Genomic DNA, 17,632 nt, shown 5'->3' on the forward strand with positions numbered 1-17,632 from the left:
GGGGGTCTGTCGAAGACCAGGTTCTGAGGTTTCTTGCGAAGATGGGGAGCGATGTTATCTGTTTGAGGTGGAGCGGAAGGTCGTTCCAGGCTCTGGCCGCGCAGAAGGAGAAGGAGCGGCCTCCTGATCTGGTCTTTCTGTTGCAGGGGACCAAAGCGTAGGAGAGTTGGGCTGATCGTAGGGTCCTTTGGTGTGCGTGAAATTTGAGTTGGCTGTTCAGGTATGCTGGTCTGGTGTCGTGGAGGGCCTTGTGAGCGTGGGTTAGCATCGTGAAGTTGACTCTAGTTTCGATGGGGAGCCAGTGAAGTGTGCACAGGTGCTGGAAGATGTGGCAGTGTCTTGGCAGGTTGAAGACCAGTCTTGCGGTGGCATTTTGGACGTTCTGTAGCTTGCAGGTGAGGTTTTTGTTTATTCCGGCATAGAATGCGTTGCCGTAATCGAGCCTGCTCATGACCAGGGTGTGAGTGACAGTCTTTCTGTGTTTGATAGGGATCAGTTTGAAGGTCTTATGTAGTAGGCGGAGGGTGTGGAAACAGGAGGACGAGACGGAGTTGATCCGGCGGTCGATTTGGAGCTCAGAGTCCAGGATGATTCCAAGGTCACGTGCGTGGTCTGTGGGGCTGGGCGGGCTTCCGAGGGCGGAGGGCCACCAGGTGTCATTCCAGGCATCGGGGTTTGGGCCCATGATGAGTACTTCCGTTTTGTTGGTCTTTAGTTGTAGGCAGCTGTTTTCTCGAAAGTTGTGTCTGGTGGTGTAGGGTTCGTTGGATAGGGAGAGGATGAGTTGGGTGTCGTCTGCGTATGACACAATGTTGAGTCCGTAGGGACTGACGATGGGGGCGAGCAGAACGTAGGGCTGAGGGAGGACCCTGGGGGACACCGCAGGTCGTGGGTGTAGGATCCGAGAGGAAAGGGGGGAGTCAGACCCACTGCGTTCTGCCAGAGAAAGGAGCAGATCAAGTTGAGGGCCTTGTCTTGGATCGCTTTGTTCACCCTAATTTGGCAGGGTATGCCCAGACGTGGGTCCCTTGCTCACTTTGCCACTTTTCCACTGGATTCAAGATAGCCTGGCTGATGAGGGTTATGAACCCGAAACCGGTCTCAGGATGCATGCTTCCGGTCCAGGGAAGACATGGCTTGGCAGTTCTGGCTGGACTGTTCCCATGAGGCACAGTGTCAGACTGATTTGCATATGGCCATGTCTGAACTGGGGTGGTGGAGTGAGCTAAAGAATGATGATGGATTAAACCCATATCAGTTGACTGGGGGTGAGTGTTTGATTTGCTCAAACGCTCCGTCCATCATCCCCTTTGGTATCGCTTTGTTCGCCCTATGTTGGCAGGGTATGCCCAGACGTGGGTCCCTTGCTCACTTTGCCACTGGATTCAAGATAGCCTGGCTGATGAGGGTAATGAACCCGAATCCGGTCTCAGGATGCTTGTTTCCGGTCCAGGGAAGACATGGCTTGGTAGTTTGGGCTGGACTGTTCCCTTGAGGCTCAGGGTCAGACTGATTTGCATATGGCCATGTCTGAACTGGGGTGGGCGAGTGATCTAAAGAATGATGATGGATTAAACCCAGATCAGTTGACTGGGGGTGAGTGTTTGATTTGCTCAAACGCTCCGTCCATCATCCCCTTTGGTATCGCTTTGTTCGCTCTAAGTTGGCAGGGTATGCCCAGACGTGGGTACCTTGCTCACTTTGCCACTGGATTCAAGATAGCCTGGCTGATGAGGGTTATGAACCCGAATCCGGTCTCAGGATGCTTGTTTCCGGTCCAGGGAAGACATGGCTTGGCAGTTTGGGCTGGACTGTTCCCATGAGGCTCAGGGTCAGACTGATTTGCATATGGTCATGTCTGAACTGGGGTGGTGGAGTGAGCTAAAGAATGATGATGGATTAAACCCAGATCAGTTGACTGGGGTTGAGTGTTTGATTCACTCAGATGCTCCATCCATCATCCCCTTTGGTATCATTTTGTCTTGGATCCCTGCATCGTGGTATCTGCCTATTAGGGTGTAGTGAGAGACTGTGTTGAATGCCGCTGAGAAGTCAAGGAGAATGAGGGCTGCTGTTTCTCCTTTGTCCAGTAAGGTACGGATGTCATCTGTTGTGGTGAGGAGGGCGGTTTCGGTACTGTGTTTTTTTTCTGGAGCCGGATTGGGAGGAGTCAAGGATGTTGTGCTCTTCGATGAATGTGGCGAGTTGGCTGTTGATGGCTTTCTCGATGTCTTTCGCTGGGAATAGGAGCAAGGAGATGGGTTTGCGGTTTTTGAGGTCGGTGGGGTCCGCCGAGGGTTTCTTCAGGAGGGGGTTGATCTTAGCATGTTTCCAGTCGTCAGTGAACAAGGCGGTTGCCAGGGAGCGGTTGATGGTGTGGCAGATCATGGGTGTGATGGATTCAGCGGCTCCGTTGAAAATGTGGTGGGGGCAGGGGTCCGTGGGGGCCCTGGAGTGGATTGACTTTATAGTCTTCCATGTGTTGATCGCTGGCTTTAGGGTGTCGGGGTGTTTAGTGAGGGTTCAGTGTGTTGCTTGTCTTCGTCGAAGTTGTCATAGATGCTCTTGATTTTGGGGTGAAAAAAGGTGCTGAGTTTTGTCGCAGAAGTCTTCTGAGTGAGGGATGTCGGTGGACTCGCTGGTGGGTTGGGCGAACTTCTTGATGATGTTGAGGAGTTCTTTTCTGCTGTGTGCATGAGTGGAGATTCTTTCTTCAATTGCTTTATTCCTCGTTTTTCTGATGAGGTGGTGGTGGGCGTTGGTGGCAGCTCTGAAGCTGTAGTGGGCTTCTGTGGATTTGGTGTTCCTCCAGGCCTTTTCAAGGTGGCGGCAAGTGCATCAGGACCCTTGAAGTTCAGTGGTGAACCATCTAGCTTTCTTGGCGTGTGTGTTGTTGTTTTTCTTGAGGGGGACTATGGTGTTGGTGCTGTCGGAGATGCATCTGTGCATTAGTGCAGTGAAAATACATTTTGCACAGAGGAAGCACTATTGATCATTGGGATGTTTTAGGTGTGTATAGCTGTATCTGTATCTGTTCCAGGGACAGTCAACACTTCACCTGGGATTTCTCCTCTTTGTAGGTGTATATATGTTATAAGTTCTTATAAAGCTCGTGGCTGCCCCAGCACCGGGGCATCCCAGTGCTAAAACTGACAGGAGCATGCAGGGAAAAATTTCACCTAAAGGTTAGAGAAAAGTCACGTTTTGAGCATTTTTCTGAAAGCCCAGTGGTCTTGCGTGCCCTGAGCAGCTAGAGGAATAGAATTTCATAGGACTGGTGCCATAGCCCTGAAAGAGCGCCCACCTGCTCTTACCCTGCGCACCCGGGGGACACAGGCCAGATGCAGGTCCGCGAAGCACAGGGCTCGAGCCAGAAAAAACGGTGAGCACAACCTGTTCAAAATTTGACCTTGGCCATGCAAGATCTTGTGTGTTGTACAGAGAGTCATAAAATAGACTCTCTGTTCTATCTGCAGCCAGTGAAGCAGGCTCAGAAGGTCTGAGGCATGGTAGTACTTAGGTAGTGCAAAAAGCATACAGGCAGCCACGTTCTGCGCCTGTAGTAAAATATTGCATGCTGCCCAGAATACTGAGCTTACACTCACTGTTGTCCAGTAGAAGCAATAAACAAAGCACAGTTGAACTTTGACAGCTTCTGCCACAATCTTAGAAAAAAACAACAAAGTTAAACTTCTGTGTGGTGTAAATAACGTAGTTGAAACTCTAATCTTCTGTGGTGTCCACAGCTAAAAGCCATTCTAATGTACTCTTCCGACATTGCACCAAGCCATGTTAAGTACAATACATTCATTGGGGAAAAGTGGAAGACCTTATGTGGAATATTGGGGTGAAAAGCAGATTCATGCTGTTATATGTGACAGAATGGATACGGAGGCTGCTGGTTCCTGTAAAATGTGTAACACAGGAGTAATGTATAAATGTTGCTAGCCATGATATTCCAGCAGCACCTCCAACAAAGTGGACATCTATGTTTCAACTGGGGAACACCTTAAGTTGCTAGGCTTTTGGGACATTGAAAAATATGATAATACCAACATCCCAGGATATTTGACCAACCCTCTAGATTATTCATGCAAGTCAGACGTATATTGGAAGTACTCTGACATTGGATGCCAATACCTTATGTCATTCTGTTTTCGAGCAACTAGATTTGGTGCTAATACAGTATAGATGAACAACATCTGCCTCAAACTTGACACTGACAAAGCAGAGGTACTCATCTTCGGAAAAGGAAAGGACACACTCTGGAACAACGTATGGTGGCCACCAAAGTTGAGCCCAAACCCACCCAACATGCCTACAAAATCAGCTTCCTCCTCAGCTATCCAGCGTGTGCAGGGGACTGTTGTTCTGTTTTACCAGTGGATATCCACACAGATGGGAGAAGGGTGGCTCTCCCTACCCTTATGCACCACAATCCTCATTCAGTGCCAGAGTATACTTACCTGCGTATTGCCCAGGAGCGCCAATACCCTATAGATCCACCTACCAAACAGTTTCATTATCCACAAAGAAGCAGGTAAGCGCTGTCTCCTCCGCTTGCTTCCTCACCTTCCAAATGCTAAGGAAGGTCATCAGATGGCTACCACCTAACACCAGGCAAACAGTCAAGCAAGCTATCATCACCAGCAAACAAGACTATGGCAACTCACTCTACCTAGGAATAACAGCGTAACTCATGATGCGACTTCAGACTATCCAAAACACAGCAGCCAGACTCACCCTGGACCCCGCCAGATGGACCCAGTTCACCCCAAACCTCAGGTCACTCCACTGTCTACCAGTGGCAATGAGATGCCAGTTCAAGATGCTCACCCATGCTTACATTAAAAATTTCTAAGACTGCATGTCCTAGACGAAGCCTGCACTACCTAAATGACACTCACATGAGTGTGTTTTAAAATCGTTAACAAAATGTCATCAAGCAAACCAACTCAACATTGCATAATAAACAAATGAGCATAAGCGTGAAAATAAATTCTCAATCCAACGTATTTTGTTGCTTCTTTTATTCAAAAGCGTGATTCAATGATGAATGTTGAACTTCACATTGCATTTGCATGTAGTAGACAAGCTCGAGATTTGGTGTTTCCAATGCATTTCGGGTGTATGCTTACATGGCATTATGCAACATAGAACCGGCGTACCTCAGCAATCAAATGTATTTCCACCAACCTACCAGGAAACTCCATTCAAAATCCCTCTCCCTAGTAGCCACTAGACGCATCCTCCAGACGAACACCATCCCACCAAGTGGCTAAGACCTGGAACAAACCTCCCCCTACAACCTCTCACACTTGCCATTGCTCTAGCAGTTCAGGAAGGATCTCAAGACCTGGATGTTCAACCAATAGGAGAACATTCAACATGCGCTCCCAGCACCTCAAGACCCTCATGGTGATGAAGCAGTGCTCTACAAATCCTAATTGGTTGATTGATTTGATATCATAAATCTGATTGTATTTGATTTTCTGATATAGGTATTAGCAAGATAAACAAAAAGTTTCAGCCATTGCTTCTATTGTGGTACAAATATATGTCTTTTGTGCATCCAGTAATTTACACTGGCACATACATGATCTGGAACTGTAACAAAGGAAATAATGGTTCTGGGTACTAAAGCAGACTCTGAAGTAGTGGACTAAACTGGTGGTTATGGGTACTAAGGCAGACTCTGAAGTAGTGGACTAAACTGGAAGTGCCATTTCAGAACTGTTTGTAAAATCTTGAGATTACGCACTGATTTTTTTGAAAAACTGTGTTGCAAGAAAAAACTGTTAGCTCAATTTTTGTCCAAATTTTCTTGACAGTGGTTGCCCAGTAAAGATTCTTAACGGCTCAATTGATCTTAGTTTCTGTGAGGTACTACACCCTTTTTATGGACCGCAGTAACTCGGAGATCTGTTGTTCATTGGATGCTAACTGTGCTGGTGGAACTCCTTCTAACATCATGAGGTTACTGGCTGCATTAGGTTACTGTCACATAATGGAATATGAGTGATTTGGTATGGGGTCCTCGAAATACTTTAAAGAGGGAGAACAAACTTCTGTTACTCTGCTGCTCACAAACTTTCTTTCTCTATCAATTACAAACTACAGACCTAGTTATTCAACTCTTACACCAGACAAATATGGATTGGAGCAGAAAAGACTTTGAAAAGCCAAAGATGAAGAGTGCGGCCAACAGAGCCTTCTTCCCTTGTTTTATCTGCCCAAGTCAAACCCTGAGGTGATTCATGGCAGCTGAGACAGAACTACATTCAGGCGGAAATGCAGGGATTTAGTAGCTAATTTTTAAAGTCAAAACTATTAATTCTGAATGAAATAAGTGGAAATCAAATATGTAAAAAAGCAACATCAGAATCCCCTACATTTTCAGGATAGCCAATGCCAGTATTTCTAAGACAAGCACATGACTTACGGTCAGAGGGCAAATCAAGGAACCTCCCGCACCAAGAACAGTACTGAGAAGCTCTACTCCAACCTGTAACATAAACAAAGAAAAGAAAACGTTACAGGAATCCATCCTCTAAGGCAAAGCTTCATACATCAAAAAGATAATACCTTCACCTTTTTATATCTGTACATTTATTTTAGTACACATGAAAATTGGATTCCATAAGACCTCTTAGGAGAAGTGCTTGTTGCACATAATACTTCCATGCAAAGGAGCATCATTTCAAATTGAACAATTAAATATACATTTTTGATATTACCTCCTGGCGTCTAATAGGCCAGTACAGATACAAGTCAAGTGGCCTAACGATTCAGGACAATTGCACATGAGCAACACTTTTGCTCTTGCTTATCAAACTAGGGCCCAGATGTGCGACCATTTTTTGTGGCCACAAACCGGTAATCGCCCATTTGCGACCGCAAAGTCGGTCTGCCCTATGTACATACCCTATTTTGCGAGTCAGTAACATATGATCGATTCACAAAATTGGGTTTGCGACTCGCTGTTAGGAAGAGCAGTGACAAGGGTGACCCTTCCTAATAGCGAGTTGCATGTAAGATGTAAGATTGTTTATCACCAGTTTTAAATGGGTGGTAAGCCACTCAAAAATGGGACTGGCACTGGAAGTATATTTATAGAGCAGGCATTGGTCCCAGGGACTATTGCCTACTTACATTTAATTTGTCTTTCTTAAATGCATCTCTTTTTTCTTTCTTTTTTTTTAAACTACTATATTTAAGAAAGCAGTAACAGACATGGTGATTTGCTGACCCCAGCAAGCCACCATCCCTGGGAGTGCTAGCCATTCCCAATGGGGTCGCAAATTGCACCTGCCTCATGAATATTAATTAGACAGGCAGTTTGCGACCCCATTAGGAATCACAAACAGTGTCTAAGTTTGAGACTCTCAAATACGGTCGTAAATCTGGCCCCAAGTGTTGGAAAGTATAAAAGTCGAAAAGGAAGAAAATCCTAAATCACAATAGTACCTAAAATTGGCACCATACTTTGATGACTCGCACTAGAATATGTTTCAGTCAAATAACAACAATTCTTAATTTCTCTGCATTTCTGTAAGTACACTACAAATGAGAATTGTTTAATTATTTTTTTCAAATTGATTTGAACGTTTGTTTTTGATAGACTTCTTAAAAAATCCGGTGTGCCAAGATTATAGTTTACAAATAAAGTAGTAAAGTATTGTTTAAAGTTGAAACAAGTTAACTCATCACCCCTTCACATGATTGTGCTCCAAGCTTAACCTTGAACATGTGGACTCTGCTCTCTCACAGGACTGCATTACTTGCAAGTACATTTTGTGGCGTAAAATAGACTGCCCCATACAGGATACAAAATGTGACCTTAGCCATGAAGGCTGTGATAGTTTCTGCCACGTTTCTACTTCCTTATTTGGTAGAACAAACATTGGTTCAGGTAATTGGTTGTGCCTTTCAATTGTGTTATCCTACCTTTTTTCTTTGCTGGTGCTTTTTGCCAATTCTGTTGTGCATCCACAAAAAGAATAAAACATGTCTGCTTGCGGGACCGCATTGGATGTCTGTATCATGATGCATCATGATTTATTTTCATTTTTGGAACATTTAGTTTACTGTTCCAAGGCAAGAAAGTAAAAAAGGACAGACAGGGCGGGTAGCAACATGTTAGCTGGAGGGGGAGGGAGCAACACGGAAAGTGAGGTGATGGGTATTTGAGGGAAAAGCAGCACACAACAGAGATAGCAAGAAAACAGATGCACTACCATGGAGTGGTGAGAGAACTAGAAATAAGAAGTTCCCTAAGTATGAGCAGGGGTAAAATGCAAGACATCCAGTCAAAAGGATGATAAAAAGCTGTGCTCCATGAGATGTATAAACACAAGAAGAGATCAGAAAGCCGTCAAATGAGAAGCAAGCAAATGAGGTTGAGAAGAAAGCCAACCAATGGCTGAGCCACATGTGCTATAGGTTCTGCCATTGTCCACCATAGGTTTCCGACAACAGATTCCTAAAAGCTGCCTATAGGTGAGAACTAGAGGCTGGAATTCTTAATACATTTTACAGTCTTGACTGCAAGGCCCTGCAGACGGAACAGCGTGTTGAGCAGCTAGAGTGGACTAAGGGACGCTTTATGTAATTGAAAGAGGAGGTACTGTGAAATATACTCACTATGAAATGTACTGTATAGGTATTTTCCTCCTTACATTTCACGTATTTACAACTTGAGGCGTAGGGGGAAAAAGATTATGTGTATGCTAATGTGCCAAAGCTAGGATTAAAACCAGTGTTTAAGTAAATTCACCAGATCCCATATTTTTCTGTTGCCTAAAAATCATATTTCATTAAAGCAGCCACAATTAATCACTCCCAATATCAGCTACACTTTCTATGGAACAAATAGGTGCTTGAAAGTAAACTGTAACAGTTGTGTTGCACCATCCTAAGATGAAGTGTGCTGTGCTTAGGGAAGGCAGAGCGGTGATGTTAGAAATGGGATTTCTGGTTGGCTAAGGCTTGCGCCAAAGCCAGGCAGAAACCCCCACTCTAGTCAGGACAAGGGAGTTACACGCCAAAGATAACCCCTGGTAACCCCCTTGATAGCTTGGCATGAGCTATCAGGCTTATCCCGGTGGCCATGTGTAAAGCATTTGCGCACGCACACAGCAACAACATCTCAGGCACACTACAAAAGGAACTCCACACAAGGTTATATAAGAAATAGCCTTTGTATTGCCATAAACACATTAGAAACATAATCACCCATTTACATTGTGCCAACCGGCACTAGGAAATATTTACAGGTGATTATATACAAGACGGGGCCCATTGGGCCACGGTCAGAACCATCAGATCGGGTAAGTAAATCTAAAACACAACCAGTAAATACTGGTACCATAATGACCTAAGCAGTATCACATTAGACATGAACCCACACTAGGCCCAAACCTCATCAGCATAAACACCTTACGCAATGGGCCTCACCAGCATAAACACATTATGCACTAACCCCATAAGCATAAACACATTACGCAAATAGGCACTCCCCGAAACATCATAACATGACATTAGGCATAAACACATTAGGCCCAAACCTCATTAGCATAAACCCAGTACGTATTAGGTATCCCCAGCATAAACAAATTACCATAGATATCATGGGCCTAAATCATTCTTTTGGCAACACTCCTCGTAATAGACATATTACGCAATTTGGTAGAGCCTGGCGCTCTTTCAACGTCACCAAACTGCCCCCAGGCCAACTGGCCTTCTCAAAGGGCTTGAATGCCCTATGTCCCAATGTCAGGGCCGGCTGCTCATTCAGCAGAAGAAAGTGCGCACAGGCACTGGCCTAAACGTTGCAGCTGTCCACTAGTTGCTGGGCAGCTGTGGAAAACTGTAGGCAGGGGCACTCCTCTGCCCTGAGTCCCCTACTAGTACTCTCTCCTAACCAACATGCCCACCGTTGCAGCTGCCCACTGTCCAGCGGGGCAGCTGTTGCATAACTGGCCAACACAGGGAGAAGCATGGGCCCTTCTAGGCCCACTATAAACAATTATGCCAGTAACGTTGGAGCAGCCCACTGTCCTTGCGGGACTGCTCAGTCTCTGTGCCCCAACAACAAAGAGCCATCCTTCACCGGCTCTCTGGGTCAGGAATGCCCCCCACTAACCGGGTCTGCTGGACTCCTCCTGTGTCCTCCCTCCAGCCATCTCCACTCCCTGGGATCTTCCTTGCTGGCGGGACTGGCACCACTTCTCCCGGTCTCAGGCGGCATTCACAGGAGAGCCCCCGCTCCTTGGGAGGTCTCGCTCTCTTTTCCTGAACTCCATTCTTCGCATTGCCCGGTCACACTGCTGCATGTGGGGCTCCCTTTACACAACAGGAGCCCCGCCTGCATTATGGCACGGTCGCTTCTCCTCTCTACTCGGGCCGCATGATCCACTGGGCAGCGGGTGGGTCTCTCTCACTCATGAGAGCCTCGCTGGGGGATCCGGCTGCACTTCTCTTGCAGCGCGGGGCTTCCCTTCACTCCTGGGAGCCCCGCGCTGCATTGGCATCCCCGGCCACCTTTACTCTTCACTCGGGCCCCCTCCTGGGACCCGGGACTTCTCTTTGGTGCTTCGGGTGGTGGGGTGGGCTCCCATTCTCCCCTCGCACCAACACAGCCACAACGCCCGGTCCTGCCGCCGCCCCGCCGACGTCGCTCAAGGATTGCCTGACTTCCGGGTCGCATTTGGCAGCGGACCGGCGGTTTCCCCTCGGTGACTTTTCCTCCGCAATATGGGGTAGACTCCCGTTTTCACATAAAGATATTAGTGGGGTGGGCACCCACCGTGATGGAAGATAGGCGGGGTGGGCACCCGCAAAATACCTCACAATGCAGGGTGGACTCCTGCCTCACTACTGCAGCACGGGGGAATCCCTACGCTGGGGATTCCCTCTCTTGCTCTCTCTGAAGCGGTGCACTGCAAGGCCCACATGTTATTCTCCCCTGATCAGTTAAGATATAGTGCTCACGAGGTGCTAGGAGCCACAGCTCTTTGGCAAAGTGCCTGTAGTAAAAAGCATAAGTCCAGCAAGATGTCCTTAAAGATGAAAAGAGCAATGCAGGGCCCAGGGAGGCAAGTCCTCATGGTAGCCCCCCCTGGGTCCCAGCAGCAGAATGCCCTGGCAGGAACAGCACTCCAGAACTGAACAATTTAATGGGGCCACAGCCTCTATATTTATACTTAATTTCCCTTTGTGTCACAGCACAGGGTTTAGGGATACCAGTTAGTACTGGTATAGGGGAGCTTTGGAGCACTTTGTTTTGCTCAGCTCCTCTCTCCTTTGTCAGGTGAGGCTCGGTGATTAGACGCACCACAGGGGGCGGAGCCAGCATTGTGGAGGGAAGGCACAGTCCTATTCAGGTCCCTGGTGCAACTCCTCCCTCCCATCTGCATGCAGATCTCTCTATTCACCACTGGGCTGACTCACCCTGGCTCCTGGAATTCCCCACACCATCCAGCACCTCTCAATCACAAGCCAGACATGCACTCCACATCAGGCAGCACACAGAAATGCCAACTTCTAAAATTGGCAGTTCTCCACCAGTCACCCTAAATCTGCGCACACTATTGCGCAGCATTTATTCTCACGTGTTCGCACATACTAAACCCAACCCTGCACTCCTCTCATACCAGGAATTACCATGGACACACATATCCCCCATGCATTCCTATGGGAGGGCAGGCCCATCTCACCACACATACACAGAGAGCGCACGCACTTTACACTGGACCACAGTGCTGAAGTGCTCAGAGGCCTAAAATCACCACCACCAGGTTACAGAAAAAGGCTAGCAGAATGCAAAAAAGTTTCGGGGTGAACCTGCCAAAAGGGCCAAGTCCAAAAGGTGAGTACTATGTCTAGCTGCAGGATGTCTCAACAACTTAATACTCTGAATGCTCACCACTTACTATGAAGAGTGTTAGGAGTTAAGAGTTCAAATCTGCCAAGCATCCCTCCGATGTTGCAAAAACCAATTGCTATGTAGTATGTGCTACTATCATGTTTTTATAGTGCTCAGAAATATGCAAAGTGCATTATAAAAAACAAGTTATAAGTGTGCATTGACAGAGGATCCCTGTCTCTATAATGGGTTACAGACATGGCAGGTCTCAGTGTGGTTCATTTGTTTTCTGAAACAAAATTGTGTCATCTTTCATATCTGTACAATATGGACCAAAATAATGTGTCACAAACATAATTGACTGAATAGATGAGTGCTGAACCATTTTGAGAAATTTGCTTGGAAACTCATTGATCCTGTTTAGAGGCGTAGGGGGTCACATCTCTGGTTCTTTACACCATTGCATAGCTCATAATTACTCCTATCACTTCATGTTGACGAGTGCCGGACTAGCGTGCCTTGACCCTTCAGTGTGTGGTTTGACTTAAACATAAAGGTACAGCATACTTTTCCCCCACATTCTCACACTCCAAATCCCTCTCTTCCCAGAAAACATAAGTTATACTGAACAGAAGCTCATTGATATTTACCCTGCTCTCCACTTTCAATTCACAGCTAAGATGTTTTGAATAGTCTATAAGACCCCTGATCAAAAAATAAACAAGTGAAGATTTCTTCTCTTAGTGTCAAAAGAGTGGGAAGCACTATTTGACCTGGGAAGAGTTTTGCTACATCAAATGATTTTAGAGTCATAAGGTCTTGATGGATTCTAATAATTGCCTTTGCTTATCCTTTCCTTGTGGAGTGGGAGTAAAAGGATGTGCTGGTCTAGACAAGTGCCTTATAGGTAAAGAGGTATATTTGCTTGAGGTATGAGTGTGTATTTATCCAAGAGAAACCCAGCACACACATTGCCAAATCCAACTCACAGCTCCCAGACCCAACCAGCAACTGGACAATGCATTTATCAGTGGGGAAGAAAACAAGAGAGGAAAGATCAATTAAGAAACCGAAATAAATAGAGATAAGAGGAAGAGAGGCACAATGGAGAAGTAAAAGCAGAATAATTGATTTGGGAGAAAGAAATGGGAAAACATTTAGAGGAAGGCTAAACAAAGAGCAAAAGGTGCACTGAGACAGGGGTTTCGGACATTAACTTTTTTAGCAGCTTCTGATTATCTTGGACAACTTGGTGGGATCCTTGTGACATATAGAAGAGTCATTTTGGTCCCACTGACACCACGGTTACACATGCACCTAGAGTCCCTTTACTTTAGCTCTCTGCTCCCCTAAGGACCTGGTTCTTGTTCCACTTCAACAGCACCCTCTGGTACCTGGGTTCTGTGCCACAGACTTTAGCACCTGTCTGTTTTTTTCTAGCAAAGGAAAGTGCAGAGTGTGTTATGTGGTGGGTGTCTTTGCATGTGTTCTATTATCTCATCGGCCTGAGTTCTATGCTAAAGTTTCTTGTATAGATGGTAAGGTGGGAGGAATTCTATTTTGGTCAGTTGATGCTGGCACCTTGGAGAGGGCTGACACCATGTTGTGTCACCGATAAAGCTAATTGGAAAACCTACCCTAGTGTGCAGTGGCATCTTTTCATCATAACATTTTGGCAATGAGGATGGGATGTGGAGAAAGGTGGTAGACATAACCTGGGTGGTCCTGCAGATGTTACTGCGGGAGGCAATGGTATGGTGCTGATTGGACTGACACCGGATTGGATTTGAAGTGCCGAGTGGACCGTCGTCAGTTTACGTTTGAAGTTGGATGAATATTTGGGAAGTATTCAACGCAAGCCCAGGTACTGTGGTTTTTTAAATACCAACAGGAAGGTTAATTTTCAAACTCACGGATGGGGTGAATGCTTGAATGCAGCCGTGAGAGCACAGGCCTGGAACTTGCTGCTGTAATATAGAGTGTGTTGCCTACATTCTCTGCATCACTCAAGGAATGCAATCTGAGTCCCTGATTTAGCGCGTCGCTGCAACACACCTTACGCTGCACAAGACCGTATTTTGCCATCTAACAATGTAGTGAATCAGTCACAGTGGCATAAGATGTGCATTCCCGGAAGTAGTGGGCCATGGCAGTGTTGTGCATACATCGTTTGCAGTGATTTGCACACCATTTCAACATCATTTGAAGGTCACAGAAATCCCCAAGATTTGTTTCAGCTGGCATGGCTGCTCACAGTAACATTATAACTCCACTATTTCTGTAAATCAAACGGGGTTGCCACCAATACCTTGGAGGATTGGGTGGAAATGATGGAGAATTTTATAATAGCATTGGCTGGACATGACTTTTTGCCAGCAAGGAAGAAGGCATTATATATAAGTGCACAAGGTAAAAAGGAGCAAAGGATTTGTAAATATTTGCCAATAGCTGTGGGACCCTATGGCCAACCCATTGCTAATGTGTCCATAGAGGCAATTAAACGCCTTCGGGGGCAGGTTAGCAAAGGAACTCAATTTGGTCATGGTACAGTATACGTTTTTTAGTCACCCTTAGGTAGAACATGAATCGATAGATGAATTTGTAGCATGACTCAGAGAGCTTTTGATCAAATGATGCTTTGGCACTATGACAGATGAGTTGATTCTGAACCAGCTCATTGTACAGTGCAAAGACAAGAAAATTCAGGAGAGGTTATGGGCAGCAATGAACCCCTCTCCTAAGGAGGTGATGGATTTGGCAAAGGTTATTGAGGAGCCTTAAATATATCTGAAGGAACTTAACGGAAAAGAGAAAGGGGGTGATATTTCCGTCATTAATGATGGAAGTCATAATGGAGAGGACGAGGAGGATTTTGTTGTGAAAAAGAAAGATGGGAAGGGAACAACAGTGCCCACAGGCAAAGGTAAAATTAAGGAGTGCTCTAGGTTAGTTGTACATATCACATTGCAGATTCAAAGCGGTGTTTTGCTATCAATATAGCATGCAGATGATGATGCAGAGGACACTATGTGTATGTATAAACACATACATATATATATATATATATAAAACAACAAAGACACTAACATATGGAACAAGGAATGTAAATCAAAAGTGGCAGTGGTGCAGGAGGCAAGGAACAGTGATTACAGTGATATAATACTAGTTGTAGTGAAGGCACTGTTGAAGAGTATGTGTGAGAAAGAGGTGAAGCTCATGGTGGATTTGCGATCAATGTAAACCATCATTCCGAGGCACAGTGGAGTAACGTGACATTGTCAGCAAAGGATATCAATCCTGGAGGATATCAAGTGGAACCCACTGATATTTTGGGATACATGGAGGGGAGCATGCACTATGGGATGCAAACAATTTTAGGGTGGATGTATCATTTTGACGTCAGTATAGTAATAAATCCCAGAGCAATCAACCAAATAATGGTTATGGAGGATGTAAACTTGAGTGATGTGCTGGACGGTGCAGAGAAGTTGTTTGGAAACACCCTAGGAGGCTTGAATAAGTATATCCACAAAATTATGTTGAAGGAAAATGATGTGCTAATGCATCAAAAACGTCATAGAGTACCTCTTCCTGTCAGAGGTGTCAAAGAGTTTCTGAGTGACATGCTAAAAGAGAGTATAATTGAATCTGGATAGGTTTGACAATGGTTATCTCCAGTTGTCATTGCCCAAAAATCTGATGGCCATTTGAGATTCTGTGTGGATCTGAGATCCCTCAACCAGGAGATAGTCATGGAGAGATTTCCTCTCCCAAATATTAGCAAGCTGCTGGTATTGGTGAAGGATGGCAAGTATTTTTCAACCATGGATTTGAGAAGTTGCATGAGGATTCTTAAATGTTGATAGCCTTTCTCACTACAGAAGGGACGCATCAATTCACTCATATGCTGTTCGGTTTAGCGGCGGCTGCGAGTGTATTGCACCGGATGATGATGAAAATATTTGAGGAGGTGAAAAATGTTATCTATTTTCAAGATTATATTCAAGTCATGGATAAAACTGTAGAGCAACATAACTTCACGTTGGTGTTGGTACTGAAGAACTGGGGAGAAATTGGTATGACACTTAATAGAGATAAGAGTAAATCTTTGACCGAAAAATAGATTCACTTGGTTACACTATATACTATGATGGCGTCAAACCTAAATGTTCTTCATTGAATGCAATGGGAAAGGTACCTGCTCCAACAAAAAAATATAATTAATATAATTTTCTGGACTCATAGAGTACTATGCCAAATTTGTTGACAGATTTGCGTATAAGACGGAGTGTTTGAGAAAACGTCTTTGGAAAGTGCAAAGGTTTGTGTGGACGGAGGAATAATATGTGCTTTGACAATATCAAATCAGAGATTTACAATGCTGGAATTTTGTCTCTGTTTAACAACAGTTTTAAGTAATTTTACCTTATTTGTTTAAGCAAATACTCTGGGTGGTGGGGAGGTGTCTCTCAAATAATGGAGGATGTAACATTTCATGTGCTGTTCTGTTTGTATTAACAATTGTAAATGTTGTTTTATACCTGTTTAAAACACACTAAAGTGTTAGCATTACTACAACTTTAAACTTACTTTTAATGTGCTACCATTTTATTACCAATATTGTATGCTGCTGTTTTAGCCTAACTGTTTTAGTAAGTGTTGCCTTATTCTGAAGGTGCACAATGAAGTGAGAGATCCAGAAATTAATGAAGTTAGTTGTTTTATCATTGCTTACTGAAACATCTCAAGGCTTTCTGGTGTTCTTGTCTGCAGAAGTGCCCAACACCTACTCATTAGTGACTATCTGTACTCTCTACTTTACCAGGTGCATTGTGCTTTGTGGTTGAGGGTGGCCTGGAAGTAGTCGTTGGCCACAATTAAGGCTGTTTTGGTGCTGCTGAAGTCAGACTGCATGCCATCTAGAAGTTTTTGAAGTTCAAGGAGGCTGAAGATTTGCTTGTTGGTCGTTTTTACCAAGATGTTGCTTGGCTGGAAAGGGTAGCAGCGAGTTGGGTCAGTAGTTGCTGAATTCACTTTAGCTGCCAGATTGTTTTTTAATTTGGGAGTTGACTTTTGTATGTTTCTAACTCTCCAGGAATGTTGAGGTTTCGATGGAGGAGTTGATGATGGATGTGAGCGCATAGCTCATCATGGTTTCTCCTAGGTTATAGATGTAGTGGGGTCATGGGTCTATGGGGCACCAAGAGTGGACTTACTTCATGATAGATGCAGAATGCCTTGGATTTCATTGTGCTGTATCAGTAGATCAATCCTTGAAAGGGGTCCTAATATACAGGCCTCCTGGTGCAGCTGGAAATTTCTTGAAATCCATCAATGAGGCAATCTCCCCCCTGGTTCTCAGATATAATCACTTCTTGGTTTTGGGAGACCTTAACATCCACTTGGACTTACCCACAAAGCCCGAGGCTATTTCCTTGACCGAGTCCCTTGCCATTTTCAACCTGTCCCCTTATATTTCCCATCCCACATACATTAAGGGACATACCCTTGACCAAATGTTTTCAAATTCTGAGATCGAGGTGCATCCGCCCCTTCCTTTAGTGTGGTCAGAACACCACGTTATCGGTTTCAATGTCTACAGGTTTGCAAGGGGTCACCAGACCTCAGTCACGAAATGGGTAAATACACAAAGACCTTTCCATCGGATCACTCCATTTGCTTTGAGTGATGCACTGGAAAACCACCCTCCATCACTTTGTGGTGATCCTGAGAGTGATGCTCTCTATCTCGAGACCTGGGTGCAGC

The 17,632-nt window shown here is 45.1% G+C and overlaps 1 protein-coding gene across 1 annotated transcript in view; it reads right to left on the reverse strand.

The window, feature by feature from the left end:
* The window catches only part of LOC146811159 (uncharacterized), a 183,580-nt gene that overhangs the window by 67,262 nt on the left and 98,686 nt on the right, over positions 1-17,632 (reverse strand). Inside the window, exon 7 of the mRNA XM_085618220.1 lies at positions 6,443-6,505. Coding sequence (XP_085474346.1) covers positions 6,443-6,505 — 63 coding nt within the window. The remainder of the gene's footprint in view (positions 1-6,442; positions 6,506-17,632) is intronic.

The sequence above is a fragment of the Triturus cristatus genome, chromosome 7 (genome assembly GCF_964204655.1).
Source record: "Triturus cristatus chromosome 7, aTriCri1.1, whole genome shotgun sequence".
Classification (NCBI taxonomy): domain Eukaryota; kingdom Metazoa; phylum Chordata; class Amphibia; order Caudata; family Salamandridae; genus Triturus; species Triturus cristatus.